Source organism: Centropristis striata, chromosome 21 (genome assembly GCF_030273125.1).
Source record: "Centropristis striata isolate RG_2023a ecotype Rhode Island chromosome 21, C.striata_1.0, whole genome shotgun sequence".
In the NCBI taxonomy this organism is placed as follows: domain Eukaryota; kingdom Metazoa; phylum Chordata; class Actinopteri; order Perciformes; family Serranidae; genus Centropristis; species Centropristis striata.
In genome coordinates, this window is record NC_081537.1 from 30606350 (window position 1) to 30624790 (window position 18441).

The 18441-nt window shown below is 39.3% G+C and overlaps 1 protein-coding gene across 4 annotated transcripts in view; it reads right to left on the reverse strand.

The window, feature by feature from the left end:
- cacna1g (calcium channel, voltage-dependent, T type, alpha 1G subunit) overlaps positions 1 to 18441 on the reverse strand; it is a 405931-nt gene that overhangs the window by 220183 nt on the left and 167307 nt on the right. For all 4 annotated transcript variants that reach the window (XR_009389430.1, XM_059324455.1, XM_059324456.1 and 1 more), the window contains exon 5: positions 3115 to 3215. Coding sequence is in view for 3 of the 4 variants with exons in the window: in XM_059324455.1 (XP_059180438.1) it covers positions 3115 to 3215 (101 nt within the window). In the remaining variant the exon portion in view is untranslated. The remainder of the gene's footprint in view (positions 1 to 3114; positions 3216 to 18441) is intronic.

The following is an 18441-nucleotide window of genomic DNA, read 5'->3' on the forward strand; positions in this document are numbered from 1 at the left end:
GAGTGTGTAGCGCATACTTTGGTTTTGGCAACTCCTGTCCTTTGATCCGCTGTCCAAAAAAAAATGTAAATGCTGGATGACTATATATGAGTCTGTCCATTTTGATGATGAAGACAAAGCGGTCTTAAAGCATCAACCTTGTTTAGAGTCTCTGTAGAGTTACTCACACTATGGCAGGACACCAAGTCGTGTGTGTTCACACAAGATGCAAAGGACATTTTTGAGTTACTCTCTGGATCTTACTTATGTTTACTCATGTTACTTGCATGAGATGTGCCAATGTAAACAACGCTGGCACTTCTTTTTCATCATCAACTATGGCCGAAAATTCCAGATACATGTGCTAAATGCCAATATAATTAAGGTACTCTTATTCACTGTCTGTGGGAATGTTCAAAGATACAAAGATTCTGGAATGAGGTTATCAATTGTATGTCTGAGGTGTTTAGAGTCAGGATCCCCTTCTGTGCAAAACGTTGTATACTGGGAATTTATCCCAAGGTTTTTAAACATACAAAGAAACAGACAAAAGTGTTGGACTTCGGACTTTTGCATGCCAGGAGAGTTATTGCCTTGAACTGGAAGAGCATGGAGGCTCCTTCTTTAAAACAATGGAAAAAAGAACTATCAGAGTGCATCGGATTGGAAAGACTGACTGACATTATTGAAAGCTGAAGGAATTTGTACAATTGTGGGAACCATATGTGAACATTAAAGCATCTGGAAAATACGGTCAAGAAATTCAAATTATCTTTGTTATTATTATGTGTATATGTTTACATGTATGTATAAGTATGTATATGGTTGTGTTTTATAAGAATATATGTATGTACATGTTGTTTAGATATGTATACGTGTGCAATGCACACATGTGTATGTATGTGTGCGTGTATGTATACATAGGCCTATATAATTTCGTGCAAATCTACCTGGTGTGAATGGGTGTGTGTATGAAGGTTTGGGTTCTGCTCTGCATTCTTAATGTATGTTATCATTTACTTTTGTTTGTTTGAATTTTATTGTAAAACTTGGAAACTAATAAAAATATTGTTAAAAAAAAAAAAAACTATGGCCGAAAGACACTCCATTTACCATTTACCATTTACCCTTACTTGGTACCGGGTTGTTTCGGTGGATACCTGAAAGGTATTGAGTACTGATACCCAGCCCTAGTTATCACCCCGAACTTGCACTGGAATCTACTTCTTAAAACTAACTCACAGCGGTCAAACTAAAGTTGAATAGCTTGGCTTTACTTCAAGACCAAAGAAGTGTATTTGTCTCCAGATGAAAACCAAAAGCGTTGCGATATTACAGGGCAGAGTGTTATGGAATCCGTGTATCATTTGTTCTTTCCATTTTCAATTGGCGCACAATTTAATTTTTTCATCTGTATTTGTATTTCATTTAAGTTAATACTTCATCTTCTCTCTGTGGGTAAGAGATTTATGCTGAAAAAAGTGAGAAAAAATGACAGTAAAGTGTTTATCCTTCATGTCAGCTCGCTCTGAGCAGTTTCAATGAATTTACCATAAATATCACAATACGGGTGCACTATATTATATATTATTATTATTAGAGAATGACGGCTCACTGGACCGCAGTCAAACTTCCGGGTCACATAAACCCGACCAATTAAATATTAAAATCAAATTCAGTCCTGGTGCTCGTTTTTCCATTTCGTATTTTTGATCTGAGCCTAATATTGAAATATATTAAAAAAAAAAAAACAAGCATTTTTTCATTTTTTGTGTTTTGTGTTTGTTTTGAGAAGCCTTTCTGACGAGTGAATCATATATTTTCTGGCTGAGTCTGCAACCTGATAACCCTCCTGTCTGAAATTGCTCTCTAAGCTTAATCAAACCAATCATCAGTTCACTGTGGAAGTTCCAAAAGGAAATGAACAAATGCGCACTGTTAAACTGAAAAACCTGGTTTGAATTGTAGATCCATGGATGCAGGACCAAGTCAAAAGCTGGTTTGACACCATAAAAACCTTAAAGTGAAGATTCAAACACCTCCTCTCTCTGGTTTAGCCCTGAAAGACCCAGTACTCCCTGCTTTAGTCTGCACTGGTCAAGTTTTCTACCACTTCCCTGTGAAGTATGAAAGAAAAAGCTTCAGATCTCTGCTTCCTCTCGTCTTTTCTTTTTTTTGTATGTTATAATAAAAAACAAAATAATCACTCAATTTTTCATTATTTGCTTTTTGATTGCCAATTGAAAATGGAAAGAATGAATGATACACAAATTTTGGTAACACTTTCTATGAAGACTACATCTATGGTGCATTATGCGCGCATTCATAGTGAATTATAATGCTCATTATAATCAATCATAATGCATTATGACTGCATTCATAAACACATATAAAGCTTCATGATGCATATCAACAGTTATAAATATAGCTTATAATGACTTATAAATCCAAGTGTCTTATGAGTGCTCTTGACTGGTTATAAACTACAGGCTGACTGATGAGGCTTATAATACATTACAACTACTCATACCCCTCTATACACACACCTCAACAATCAATTGTTATAAGGACTCATAGGATGCCATAAGTATAAATAAATGATCAATGTTTGCTTTAAGTAAAGTGAGGTTCATATAGATGCATCTATAATGCAGTATAGCTAATCATGATGTTTCATTGTTGCCGTTAAGTAAAGTGTAACACATTGTCATGCATTTAAAAGAAGCTATGCTGCATCATAAGTCATTATTTATACTTATGGCATCCTATGAGTCCTTATAACAATTGATTGTTGAGGTGTGTGTATAGAGGGGTATGAGTAGTTGTAATGTATTATAAGCCTCATCAGTCAGCCTGTAGTTTATAACCAGTCAAGAGCACTCATAAGACACTTGGATTTATAAGTCATTATAAGCTATATTTATAACTGTTGATATAGTGCATCATGAAGCTTTATATGTGTTTATGAATGCAGTCATAATGCATTATGATTGATTATAATGAGCATTATAATTCACTATGAATGCGCTCATAATGCACTATAGATGTAGTCTTCATAGAAAGTGTTACCCAAATTTTTATATTTTACACCAGTTGCAGAGCTGTAGTGTGAGAGGTAGGTCGGTCTGCACTCACTTGGCACTCGGTTGATGGCTCTCAGAGGTCTCAGCACACGAACCGTCCTCACCGCCGAAAAAAAGCCGACTTTCTGCAGGTTGGGGGAATACTCCAACATCCTGCAACGTGTGGAGGGAAAGAAAGATGTATAAGTATGACAGCAACACACCAAATGCTTCCATTGCTCTCATAGCTATAATACACTGAAATCCTGCTTTATCATCTGGGAATAAAAACACAGAAAATGTTAGGGCAATATTATGAAAGCCAATTATATCCTGCATGTAATACACGCTCTCCCACTCTCGCTGGGCAAGTGGTAATTAATCCTCTAATGTTCTGAATCCCATTTACATTGTTGCCTTTAGATATGACTGCAGTATACATGTGTTCTGGCAAACAATATGCTTTCATTCTAAATGCAGCTTACAGAGCAGAAAGTTAGAAAAACACCTCACACACACACTGCAGTGCGTGTGTTTGCGCTTGTGTACGCAGCGCGGCACACACGCAATGTTTGTGTGCCTGACAAATACATGTATTCACATGCACCCTCGCACAATCAACCTTCAAAGGAGCGAGCGGCATATGTGCATCCCCTTTGAGACGTCAAGAGCGGATGAATCACTTGTCATTGAGAGGGGAATGTGGCATCAATGGTACATAAAAGAGCAGCATCAGATCAGTCCGCCTCGTAACCTTGAGACGGCACACACTCTCAACAGGCTCTCCAGCAGCTCTTTAGAGCCTCTTTCAGGCTGTGATGGGAGGTTGGAAGGACAGCGCTTAGAGAAGAGCACCACTGTGGAATGCCTGAAAAAAGCTTTTTCTTTTTCCTTGATCAGAGTTTATCTTCATCTCGTCTCCCACACACTCTCTCTCCTTACGTGTGTGTTTGTGTGTGTGTGTGTGTGTGTGTGTGTGTGTGGAGCAGATGCTGAGCACATGTGCAGCTCGAAGGGGCGTGCAGATGAAGGAATTCCCTCCTCGCATCGACTCCAAGTCTGTCTGTCTAACAAATTTGCAACACATGTCTGACTGAGTTTATGTGTGTGTGTGTGTGTGTGTGCAGAAGCAGGTTGGTCACCTTAACCCTCCTGTACTCCCTTAATAGTCCCTTTTTGTGGGAATTAAAGTTTCAATAAAAGTCGACACAACCTATTCGGTACATTCCCATCAATAAATTATTATTTCACTATAACTATAACTATAACTATAACTATAATTTTGTATATTTGACTAAAATTGACCAATAATAATGAAAAAAATAAGTTGGTAATAATTTTTTCAACATGTCCTAAAACCAGTCTAATGTCATGGGGTCTTTTTTGACCCCAAATCATTTTCAAAATACGATTAATGTAGGTTAACTTTCATAGAATTGGTTGAAATTTGTGGAGTAGTGGTTTTTCAGCATATGTGCCCCTCTGCATCCTTTATAGATGATATCAATTTCAACTTTCTTCATACATTTTTACTTGTTTTATAAATTGTATAGAACCCATGGTCCTCAGGGGTCAAAAAGGACCCCATGACATTAGACTGGTTTTAGGACATGTAGAAAAAAATATTACCAAGTTCTTTTTTCACCTTTTAAGGCAACTCATGACCAACAAATTGATATTTAATTTTCATATTTTTTTCATTATTATTGGTCAATTTTAGTCAAATATACGAAATTAGGCATCATTTCAAGAGAAAAAAAGTAATAAAACCTGATTTTTTTTTCAATAGTTAGGGTTAAGGTTAGTTACTAACCCTAACCCTAGACTACAAAGAAAGACAAAATGACTATAAAGAGAGATAAAATGGCTACACAGGATCAAAACAAGCCCAGACAAAAAATAACTACAAAATAACACAAAGAGAGGTGGTGGGGCCTTTTACATGTTTGTGCCCAGGGACCCACTGACTTATGATCCGCCGATGCAAATGCAAGCCCTCTCTGATTTATACACCAAAGCAGTATTAAAACAGAAAAAAAAAGAATTCTCTCTCTCTCTCTCTCTCTCTCTCTCTCTCTCACACACACACACACATACACACACACACACACACTGTACATATACACACATATCCAGAGCTGACAGATGGCCTGCAGGCTACAGAGAGGAGGTAAATGGGTAAACAGTTAACAGCACAGCACAGCGCAGATTTGTCCTCCCATCAACAGCAGCGACTCTGGGCTAATGGTATCTGGTAGTCTCTGGGAATAGGTACATCACACCAGTAGCAGCAGCAGCAGCAGCTGTATAATGCTCTGTAATGGCTGGCCACCATAGACACCAGGTCAAAAGGAATCAACTTGCACTTTTATGAGAAAGTAACTTGCACAAAAAAATCTTGGTATGTGCTTAAAGACAGGGAGGTACTAAAGATACAACTATTCTGAGTCTTAGGTTTTTGGGTACATTTTAAGTGAAAAATCCAACTAGTCTCTACATCCATTTATCTTCTCATTTGTGAGCATTTATTGACCTTTTCTATTACATATATTATTTTAAACTGAAAATCTTTGGTTATTGGCACTTTATATCTTTTTCATCTTGTTTTGACTGATCAACAGTCCAAAACCAGACATTTGTCTCAAGTCATTTGGTCCAAGTCAAAAGCAAGTCCCAAGCGTTTCATCCTGGGCAAGTGAATTCTCAATTCAATCAAATAATAAAACATAATTATTCAACTGATAACAGCCATTTGAAATATGATTAAATGACGCAACATTTTAAAATGGATCAACATTGAAATATAATTTGGTCATATCAATCGTTATCATGCTAACGTCAGCTAGCTACAGAGTTGTGAGAGAACAGATTGTATCTAGCTAACGTCAGATGTCATAGCCACTTTCTGATTCAAATTTTGACTTTGTAGTACCAGGTAACGTTACAAAGACACTTGTAATGTCAACATTAACAATATTTAAAAACTGAACATAGACATGTCATTTGAGTCATCATGTCTGGTCAAGACAAGAGTTTTTATCCTCTATGTCCGAGTCAAGTCTCATTGCAACTTGACTTGACAGAAAATAAATTGCTCCATTAATGTTCATAAGTGAGCTTATGGTGTACTGGTAGATTTTTTTATATTCATATAGAACCAGCTATTTGGTTTCCAGTCTTTGTGCATCAAGGTTTGAATTCATGCTTGTGGTTCCACATTACGTGTAACAACCGACAAACTGTGTATTTTACGTGCATTGAATCATAAGGTCCATATCTTGACAGTTCAGCACTAATACACAAACCATTATGGCCCTTCAAAACAGCCAACCAGACAAGAGAGGTACTGCCTCAAGCGAGGGAGTTCAAGTATCTCGGGGTCTTGTTCAGCAGTGAGGGTAGAACGGAGCGTGAGATGGACAGGTGCGGCGTCAGCAGTGATGCGGGCGTTGTACCAGACCGTCGTGGTGAAGAAGGAGCTGAGTCTGAAGGCAAAGCTCCCGATTTACTGCTCCATCTACGTTCCAACCCTCACCTATGGTCATGAGCTTTGGGTGGTGACCGAAAGAATGAGATCACGGATACAATCGGCCAAAATGAGCTTCCTCCGTAGGATGGCTGGGCTCAGCCTTAGAGATAGGGTGAGGAGCTCAGACATCCGGAGGGAGCTCGGAGTAGAGCCGCTGCTCCTTCGCTTCGAAAGGAACCAGTTGAAGTGGTTTGGGCATCTGGTATGGATCCTCCCGTTTGAGGTGTTCCAGGTCCAACTGGTAGGAGGCCCCGGGGAAGACCCAGAACACGGTGGAGGGATTATATCTCTCTCCTGGCCTGGGAACACCTCGGGGTCCCCCAGGAGGAGCTGGACGTTGTGGCTGGGGAGAGGGACGTCTGGAATGCCCTGCTTAGCCTGCTGCCCCTGCGACCCGGCCCAGGATAAGCAGACGAGAATGGATGGATGGAAAACAGCCAACCCTTCCAAACAAAATTGCTCATATGCCCACAATGTCCAACTTAATAATAAAGTGGCAGCAGGATGGCAATTCAATCTCAGTATAAGGCTCTGTAAGAGAAAGAATATCTATTAAATTCACCGTGGTTCCAGTGTTGAAAATGTATAGTCCCTTTGGGAAATGTTTGTAACAGTATCACGATACCAATGGGAAAAGTCATGTTTGAGTGCCATAGACATGCTATAAATCCCCAGCGCAATATAATACAAATATTAGGGTAATTTTTCGTCACACGGAGTTGCATAAACAAACTTAAAAGCGGATGATGAATGATGTCTGTTGAAAAACAGTCCATGCAAAAACACTTGCTAGCCCCTGATGAGAGCCAGATGAAGTTTGGTGTGCTCAGTGAAAACTGACCCATCTTCCCCTCATCTGGAATGAAGAAACAGCAGAGGAGAAATGGAGTGTATCAAACAAACGATGGAAACGACAGGAAGTCGTGCACTGTTTTTCGTCAGAGTCCGTGCCAGTGTTGATGAAGCTGATACGGGGGAAGGGCAACCGAAGGAGGACTCAGAAATGAAAAGCAGTAAAAAAAGTGGACGGGGGAGGCCCAACCTTGGAGGGAGTTTGCGTGAGGAGAATTCCCAAACTAAAGCACACAAAGCAGATAAACACAGCGGGATGGAGTCGAGGACGAAAAACACTTTTACATCTTGTAATACACACTCTGGCATGATACATCTTGATATGGGGAGATCGTTACAAGGGCAAACTCTGGGAAGAATGTAATGAGATTCATACTGTATAAGTCAGCAAAGATATATGGCTTGTGAAGCTTCTAAGCTCGTCCTCCCTTATCGCAGAGGGTGTGTGTTTGTGCCAAAGCATCAGGACACATGAAAGATGGTATACATACAGCTTTCCAGCCACATCACATGGCAACAGTAGCCTGGAACACACTTGACATAATGCCACCCAGGAAGAGCTTTACTTTGAAAGGTATGCTCGGCAGCTAAAGAATGGAGAACATTGACCAGTGTTTAACCCTCCTGTCCTCATCTAACCTGCCTTCCTGTCTGTCTGTATCTATCCACCTGTCCATCATCGTCAGTCCGCCCATCTGTCCTCCTGCAGCTACTGTACTGTTATACTGTTAAGCAGCCATTCTATATCTGACAGATAAGTAAGAAAGAATGGATGACTAATACCAGAGAGAGATATAAAAGGAAACTCACGGGTGTATTCTTTCATCATTTCCCTGGCAGGGTTTCCACCATTGTTATTTTTATGCAAATCATGATGGATAGAGTGAGAAAAGATGAATGGAATTGACAAATTTTGATGGAGCCTCCTCAGTTTTTACGCTCGATTTGAGGCTGGGGAGTTTGTTTTATCAGAGAAGAAATTATGTGATAAATAATGTTGGAAATACGTTTGCTGAATAAGTAATGAGGTGAGCGTGGGCACTCTCACTGCACAGCAGTGCAGATGACAAATGGCTTTGGGTATTCTGTAATGTTTTCACTATCGGGGTGGCAAATATGTGTGAAACAAACACGTACACACTGCTAGAGGGCTGATAATTCAACATGTTCTCCTGAAGGGATTGTGTGATTTTGTTTGAGAATTTCAGCAACATGGTTCGCATGATATCCTACAAAATAACAGTTGCTGATTTAAACATGTGATGATGGCTGTTTTAAACATGCTGGTAATGTGACATGGAACTACTTAATTAGGTTCATGCACTAAAACTACTACTTCCTGACCTTATATAATTGGGTTAGCCTTTAAAGAACTACTTCCAAGGATAACTACCGCACCGTGCTAATGTTGTGTCATGTCCATTGAATGAGTAAAAAGGCAATAGTTTGCTAACACCTTAGATTTATCAACTTTACAAAGTCAAAATGTTTGACTTTAGCAAGATTAGCTAGCAAACAGGCTTTATTGTCGGTGTATCTACTGTCATCTTTTATCTTATTCTGTGCTGTGCCACTGGGTTGTAAGTCAGAGCGCACTCTCCTGCACAAACACTTTTTCTGCATTATATTCTGTAAAAAAATTGCCGTATATTGGACAACATTTATACTGACAGTGTATATTAGCCTATACAATTGGTCAGGCTGAAATTTTGGTCTCATAAAAGTCTTTTTCAGCATTCAATTGTACTAAAAGACAGTCTAATACGTTGGCTGTTAATTTTTTCAACTTGCTAACCTTGCTAGGTAGCGCTTTAGCGGGAGCGTGTCTATGTTCCCCGGGTCCTATATTCCCCTCTTTGTATGAGACTGGGGAACATAGGAGCCTTTCCCCCCCCATTTTTCCCAAAAAGGATCCTATGGTCTGTTACTTTTTCCACCATTACTGGCAAATTCCATGGCAAATAGGCCTATGTAGGCCTACGGGCTGTTTGACGCCCGTATGCAAATAACCTAACCCTAACCCTAACCCTAACCCTAAAAGGAAAAAGCTAAGCCTCGATGCAAGACAATATGTTTGTATATTCCCACCCCTAACCATGAGTAATGCTAGATTTAAAAAGCAAAACAATGAACTGCAAAGTAACCAGAAAGTAGCTGCTGTGCAAATTTAAGTTTTGGGCTGCTTGAGCTAAGGTGGGCCATGTGACGGTAGGCCTGCTGGCCATGCTGAGAGTCTACCGTAAAGACTGATAGAGTGCGGGGAACATATGCTCCCCGGTATGTATTGCTACAGGGGAACATAGGACCCTTTTTGGGAAAAACGGGGAACATAGGACCTGGGGAACATAGCGCACTAGCGCTAGCTGATAACTTAAGCCCACCCTCTAATTAAAATTTGGCTTCTGACTCCAAAAAGACCACTGAGTAACATCATGGTTGCTATGTCCACCCAACTGTTGTTATTACATTAGGTCTTTTATCTGTTATGAAATTCTTGGATTATACCGCTTTACCACTGCAGCTGCATATTCCTTTCTTCATAATCTATCTTGTCACTTATCACTTACTATGAACTAACCACTCATCTGTCCTCTCCAGTGATATGCCTTTAGTCACATATTGTTTGCATTCTATTCGCCTCCACACATGAGTGACAGGCAAGCTGTCACACTAGATTTTCTGCAGCAAATGAATTGTGAGTGATAGAAAGCTTTTAGAGTGTGTGTTTAGGAGGTGTTTTTAATGTGGTGTATGTGTATCTTGCTGGACTGCAAAAGCAACAGTATAAGCACCATATAAGCAACTCTTCCCAACCTTTATATAACAATACACTATATGTATATTATATAACAATATAACAACAGATCACTACATGGGCACCAGCTCATGATGAGAGTCTGATGTTATTAAAGCTAGTGCATGTCATTAGGGAGAGGAGGAGAGAGGAAAAACCACAGAGAACAGACAGATGGAGTGTTTTCATGCTGAATCAGATTGAAAGCCTTTCATCAGCAACACGTTCTGCCATCAACCCACTCTGCTGCTTATCTAACCCAAATGTTAACCAACTTATTCTTCACAGTCATGGTTTATTACTGAATATCTCTCTCTCTCTTGTAACAATCACACACTGAGGGAATTCTCCGTCTTCTTGCCCCCGAGCAGGAAAGTCAAGGGTCTTAAGTCATTAAGTGTGTTGCTCACTCCGAGTCCGCATTACCAAATGGGAAATCTAACTACTAGTTGTTGTTGCACTCTTCCAATTTCTGTAAAATAGTCTGATGGGCAATGAGGTGCAGTTAGCTTAGAACTAATAAACGCAGAAGACATCCGTAACTGCAACACCTACTTAATAATACATAACAGTAATAAAGTTATATGCTTGCTATCATTCCCTCCAGGAAACTCATTATTTTGTAATTGTTCCAATCTATGTCAACAAAAAGGCTTGCAAAATGTGACTTTGTCCTCCCTGCACATAAAATAGTCCAATTCAAACAAACTGGTCCCGGATCAAACAAAATCAAACTTAACAAAGCAATTTTCTTGTGAATGTGCAAATGTGCCTGAGGGACTTTCTTCTCCTAATCAAACACTAAGAAGTGTTTGATAACCGCAGAGCCCGGTATCCCGCTGATACTTTGGCCACTTGCAATCAATCAAAGCAATTTTTATTCAGCAAAGTGCTTTTTAAAAACAAACCATCAATGTCAACCTTGGGGTTAGTGAATTTGTTCAACAGCAAGAGACACCCACTGGAAGCACTCAACGTATTCTTCCAGCTTTCAGAATCACTTAAAGGGACAGTGACCACAAAATCATTCATTCATTCACTATCCTTAACCGCTTATCCCAACTCAATTCAATCCCAGCTGACATTGGACAAGAGGCGGGGTACACCCTGGACAGGTCTCCAGACTATCACAGGGCAGACACATATCACTTATCTGTAGTGCAATTTATGAAATAATATGTTTTGGTGTGAGTTGCCCAGTGTTGGAGATATAAGCCATTTTGCGACTATAGGGCTGTTTCCACTGCCGGGCAATACCCGGAATGAGGCGGGTCTCACTCACCGAAACGCCCCTAATTTGAATACGAGCAGTCCGGAGCAAACTTTTGTCGGGACTTTTTTCGTCCCTGTTGTAGAGCAGGTTCTTTTTCCTCCCCTGAAAACAGCCTGGTTACTGATTGGATACATCGCTAAGTGGGACATGACGTAGTACTCTACCCGACAACAACACACACCATTTGTTAAAGCTGGCGAAGCAGTGTTCCCAACTTAGGGAAATTTAGCAAATTTTCAGACCCCCCTAGCAACTATTTGTCAAGAAAGAGACTGGAGACGAGCCACTAACAAGCCAGAGGCCGGCTTGTTAAGAAGAGCCGCCATTGGCAGCAGTTAGCTACAGTTAGCTCTGTAGCAGTACAGTGTGTATGTGCTGCTGCAGGGGGTGTTCACTTAGCGATCTCTGTTTACAACAAGCACCAGACACTCTGTGCACAGTTAGCAATGCCATTAATTCACAATCACTATGTTTATGATCAGCGCAGACTCTGTACATAATTAGCCATGCTGCTTTCAGCTGCTTTATGGCGAAAACTATACGTCACCTCCGAAGTCTCTAAATCCCTCTGGGGACTAACTTGTAGTGGAAACACACAGAGTGAGCGGACTTTTGAGAGGGTGTGGCCTGAGACATTCCCTGTGGAGACTTTTCCCCCTAGTGGAAACACTTAAGCTTGTGGCGCTTAAAGCAATGTATGATATATTCAAAAGAAGGCAGACATTTCTATACCCTATATCTCGAACAGTTGACAACTCACACCAAAACCATACATATAGATAAACAGCACTACAGGTAAGAAAAACCTGAGGACTGTCCCTTTAATATCATTATGAAGATGCTATCTAAAAGTAATGTAGATTCTCCGGATAAAAATAATCTTTAAATACTGTTGAATACTTTGCAAAACATAAAACAACTAACAAAATACACATTTCAATGAAGAATATTATGCATGTGATTTTATTTACTAGAACAGAAAAAAAACTAATTACAGCACATCCTTTCCAGTCTGAAATTTTGAAAACACTATTTTGTTCTCTTTTTCTTTCTGGAAGCAACACTTCCAACAACAATTTTGTAAATTACAGCCTTAAACTCTGAGCTTCAATACCCACAATTCCTGGAACATGATGTCAGTACTTTGCAGAGATTATGACTTTGTTTTCTTTCAAATAATGGTTGCAGCCATTGTGAGGTCACCCATTGGTTTGTGGGCTCCCGCTGTTGAAGCTTGAGTTTGGCATTTTAGCACTCCGCATCTTAGATTGAAGCTAGAAGTGATAAGAAGAGACAATATTTGGACGAGGAGGTGAAGCTCGCCAAAAGCTAGCTGCTAGCTTGGTTAGCATAAAAGATACTCTATTAGAAAAGATGAAATATTACAAGCAGCTTCAGCGCTATGAAATGGTATATGCTTCCTGTCTACTAAGTGGGCATGTTGGGAGTGTTTTGAATGTCAAGCATGATGAATTTATATTTTCTTTGCTAAAATTAGCAACATTTAGCATTACAAAAATTACTTCACAAAGCTATGTTGACAAAAAAAATTGGATCTCGCGTGAGTTTGTTGCTAAGACAGGAAAGTCTCAAACAAGGTTAATTTTCTTCTGGTTTGTCCGTCTGAAAATGCCATTTCAGTGTCGGAATGTTCAGAATATATCAAGTGAGTTGTATAAAAATGTATCACAATGTATAAAATTTGCCATAGAGACAAAACAGTTTTTTTTGTTGTTGTTGTTTCATCGTAAAAATGTTTATTTCGGCGTTTTTAAAAAACATTTTTTTTTAGGATTTCATTTTATTCATTTCCATGGGTCGTCAAAGTTAGGTACCAGGACGTACATCAAAACAACAACAATTAAAAAACAGCAATTTCAGAATTTCATCAATATCAGAGTTTCATAGTATTTAATCAAAATCAATCATCAGTCTTATTCAATGCTAATAATTGGTTATCCAGACCCACCCCACCAACCCCCCCAACCTACCCTTCCATAACTCCCACACCCATTAACCCACCCACCCCACACCACATAGAGCTGAAAACACCTAGTGCAAAAGACTACTCTATCTCAATGCTAGTCCACATTCACGCGCGCACACGATAATTATTTTGGCGTTTTAACATGTGGGTCTATGGGAAATGACTCGCTGGTGGGGCCGGTCTCAAGTGGCCAATTGAGGAACAGTAGTTTTTTTTTTTTTTTCCATATTTGCATCATTTTTTTAGCCAACAGTAATCACAAAACCTATGTAACAAGCTGGGGTATCATTTTCAGTGACACGGAAACCAGTTTCAGTTTGATTGAATCTTTCTAAGCAGTGTCATCCAGCTGCAAAAATCAAGAGGTAGGGAATGCTAATATCTTTAATTACTACTGTGCACTCAGGCAGTGGCAACTGCTTGGTGGATTTTTTGGTCCTGCCTTCCATGTAACATACAGGCTGACCTAGCTTCTTGCTGGTGGTTGTTGGAAGCAATGCACAACATCTCTGGATTGATGCTTGCGCTTTTAGAGTATTCACTTTCTGTGCACGGAGAGGGTTTCCCATGAATGACTAATGAAAACAGGATTTCATTTGGGAACACAAGGTAAATCATCGGAGGCTGCAGGATGCTCTTCTCTATTACTACATTGTAATTTTGGTTGATAATGGAGGCCCGGTTTTACATGCAAATGCACCCTTGTGAGTCTTTAAAATATTCTGCTCACACTTCAGCACAACCTTTTTCATCTTTATCTTTATTTTCCATCTCCGGAGCATCCCCTTCCTCTCCTGCTCCCTCTGACTGATTATCTATGGCCGATCTGCTGACCCATTTGTAGTGAGGAGATAATCTAGCTAATGGAGGAGAGCCCAGGTGGATAAAGACACCAAGGACAAGAAAATACAGCAGTCCAGTCCTGATGTCCTGTACGGAGCAAGCTCACACAGAGAGAGAGAGAAGGGGAGGCAGGGAGACCAGTCTACTGCTGGAGTCCTGACAGTGGACTGTTTGTTTAATGGCCATCATTGTTCATGGATGCTGTATCCTTGCCTGTGTCCTCTCTTTCTCTCTCTCCTCTGCATTGCAACACCACTCCACAATTCTTTCTCTCTCACACACACACTTGAGGAGTGTAGGTTTACACAAACAAGATACAGCATGTTAATTTGTTGCCAATGTGATTTTTCACCTTGTGCTACTCAAGTTTAACAGCAGTTTTTGGGGTGTTGCCAAAAATGTGGCACCATCAAGACCATTGTTTTCCATTGTTTTTTAGATGTGCATTAAAGTAAAAAAACTCTTAACTTTTCAGCACAAGGCATCTGAACATGGGCAGGCTTTACTTCTTCCTACTACATCCTGTTTTACTTTATTTATCCCTATATTCAGATTCCTGTCCGTTCCTGATACACGCCACAATACCAGTGTCGTCGGAGTACTTCTGGATGTGGCAGGACTCAGAGTTGATTTGATTTGATTAGTTTTTGAAGTCCCCTGTGTACATTGTGAACAGGAATGGAGCCAGAACAGTGCCTTGTGGAGCCCCTGTGCTGCTCATTAATGTCCCAGAAACACAGTTCCCCAACCTGACATACTGTGGTCTTCCTGTCAGGTAATCTGTGTTCCAGGAGATGAAGGAAAGATCCACTCCCATCTCTGTCAGCTTGTTTTTGAGTATGTTGGGTCAGATGGTGTTGAATGCACTTGAAAAATCAAAGAGCATGATTCTCACACATTCCATTGACTATATATTATTCAAGGTCATTAGGCCAATAAGATTTCTTTCCACCATTTCTGTTTGTTATCAACCATGGCCGAAGAAACAACTACCGCGGCTTGTAGGCCTACCTGTTTTAGAAGCACCAGATGGTCATAAGCAAACCAAAAATGGTCATAAATAATAGCATCAGTAAAAAAAATGTCCATCTTGGCATGAAAGATTCTCACAAAAATCAGCATCTCAAAGTTCATTGAGGTGCACATTGCAATTCCAAAAGCAAGCGAATGCAACTTACAACTGCTTGGGAGTGTATTAATCTTGCTGCTTCACTATCTGACTCTTGGAAAGAAAGCAAAGGAATCCATTTTCCAAAAGGCTTGACCAATAAATTACGTTAACAATGTAAAAAAAAAAAAGCACATTCAGTCTCTCAGACTCTCTGTATCCTCCCTTCCATCCCTTTCTCTGTCACCTCTCCATTCCTCCTCCATCCTCACACCCTTTCTTCCTTCCGCTGCCCCCTAAACCGGGCTGGAGCTGATCCAAAGTGTCATTAATAAATCATAAAGAGAAGAAAGGAGGAGACGCTGAGGAATAGCTTCTGTGCTTTTGTCTCACCTCCTTTAGTGTGACTCAATCACAGGTCTGAAATCCAAGAGGATGTGTTGAATATTTAAAGCCGGTTAAAGGCGCTAAGCTTGCATTTTAACCATCAATATATCATGACAAAATTAAGAGTGATACCTTCATATAATTACTTAAATGATTTGGACGCATGGTGAAGGTGATAGGTACACCATATAGTCTCTGCTTTGTGCCAGACTCTTCTCAAATTTCCATTATAGGAACACACTCCCTGTACACTTTTGGCTGCCTTTACTTCATTGGAGAGGACAAGCACAATGCAGATCGATTGATTTTTCTCAATCAGACCTTCAGCTCTGCTCACACACTTCCTTGCACTGCAAAGAAAGGTGTCTAAAAAGAAGATAAAAACACTAAATCTGAGGGAAATGATCTTGCTGCATGGAAAGATCATTTCATTTGACAATATTTATTAAATTAAGATTATTAAATCTAGAAATAAGCATGTTGAACGCTTACAATAAGAAGTTAACTCTTAAAACAAGATAAATTAAAGCTGCAAGCAGCAATAGCAGTGTACAGCAAATTATTTGTTTCTTACCAAGATAAAAAAAAACCTTTAGATTTAGAAGTGTTACATAATTTATCTTGTTTTAAGAGTTAATTTCTTATTTTTTTTATATTTTTACTCTGTGGCCTTGTATTTCACTGCAATATAGAAGTCCTGCATGTTTATGGAATCAGCACAATCATGGTTAGAAATGTAAACAACTCATAATTGTTCAGAAGAAAGAAGAAAAGACAAAAATTAAATTTCTGCCGTATGACACAGTTTATAATGACATAAATCCTAAAAAAAAAAACTAAAAAAAATGCAAGTTGAATTTCTGTGATATATTTTTCTTTATTGGAACAAAATTTAATTTAAACAACACTTCTGCAAGTTCCCACAAGTGTCATGAATATTGTAAGGAAAAAAAAGGGTCTCCATGCTTTATATATTAGCTATTTCCTACCTTTCCTGACCTCTCTTCTCTGCTCTGTGTAAACTGCCTGCAGTTCGGTCTGATTTTCAATTAACATATGGCTTCCTAGTTGTGCTGCAGATCCCAGAATTGGGAATGGGGTTTTTTTTGGGCAACATTTTAAACAAGTCATGTAAAATGTGTGATTTTGACAGAAATATCAACATTTTAAGCATTGTTTTGGTTACTTTTTCTAATGGAAACATTTGTGACCTATGATCTCTTCACGGGAGAGTTTACAGTTTCTTTCTACAATAAATGTTGTATATTATACTTTTAAAGAAAACATACAGTGGTTCTGATGACGGGCTTCAGAGACTTAAAGCAGCTATAAGGAGGTTTAACTGGTTTCTAAACAAATCTCAATGTAATATTCATACCTCTATATGACCTACATAAGCAAACAACACCATCAGCAAGAAAAGTCTTTTCCTCTATAGTTATTCTTACTGCCAGAGTTTTTATGACACACTGACAGAACAAGAGCGCATGTTTACATTTTCTAAGTATGAAATATTGATGTAGTAATGTAAATCATCATGACTATGATTTGGTGGTAGGCACAAGGACACAAGCAGTTAATAGTGATTTTGGTCAAACTGGATCATATTTCGTAGAGTTTCAATATTCGTACTATATTAATATTTTATCTGGTTTTTCCTCTGCCTTCACTCTGTGATTTACAGTTTCCTGATGCACAGAAAGCTCTATACTATGCAAAGTAAAGCGAACTACTAGCTGTAGTTAGTTAGCTCAGCTGCCAGGACAGAGGGAGTGTTGGTGTTTACACCGCTAGCACAGGAGCTTTGGACCACTGGGAGGAGGATGATTTTGAGCCAAGAGTGAAAAAAATGGTTGGACATCTGAACTTTTTGCTCCCAAGTGTTACTTTTACATAGCCTACATTTACCAAATGATTTTAAACATGATATGAATATATTAGGGGGAGCGTGTCTATGTTCCCCTCTTTGTATGTGACTGGGGAACATAGGACCCTTTTTCCCAGCTCTTCCCAAAAAGGGTCCTATGTTCCCCGGTCTGTTACTTTTTACACCATTACTGCCACATTCCATGGCAAATAGGCCTATGTAGGCCTACGGGCTGTTTGACGCACATATGTAAATAGGCCTAGATGAGGAAAGATTAGTTCGGGGTGGCAAACCTGCAGGTCTTGAGCTAACCCTAACCATAACCCCGCAACAGTGGGCAGCATAGGACAATTTTTCAGAAAGTCTTATACACTGTAAAAAAATTCCGTTGCTTTTACAGAAAAAAAATGGCAGCTGTGGTAACCAGAATAATTCTGCAAAAAATACAGTACAACTGTAAACAACTTTACAGAACAACTTGTACATTTTACTGGTATTCAGTGTACAATAAATAATAACTGAATGCTAATTTACTGGTATTGCACAATAAGCAAAATCGGCATGAAAAGTTTGCATAAATAATTAGTATAAAAGCATCATCCTCCTGTTGAATTAGCAGTAAAGGACGGTATAATCTACAACTTTAAAATGTTGTTTTTTTGTTTTTTTTTTAATTACTATAGTTTTAGGATGTAAAATGTACAAGTTGTTCTGTAAAGATGTTGACATATGTGCTGTATTTTTTACGAAAATATTCTGG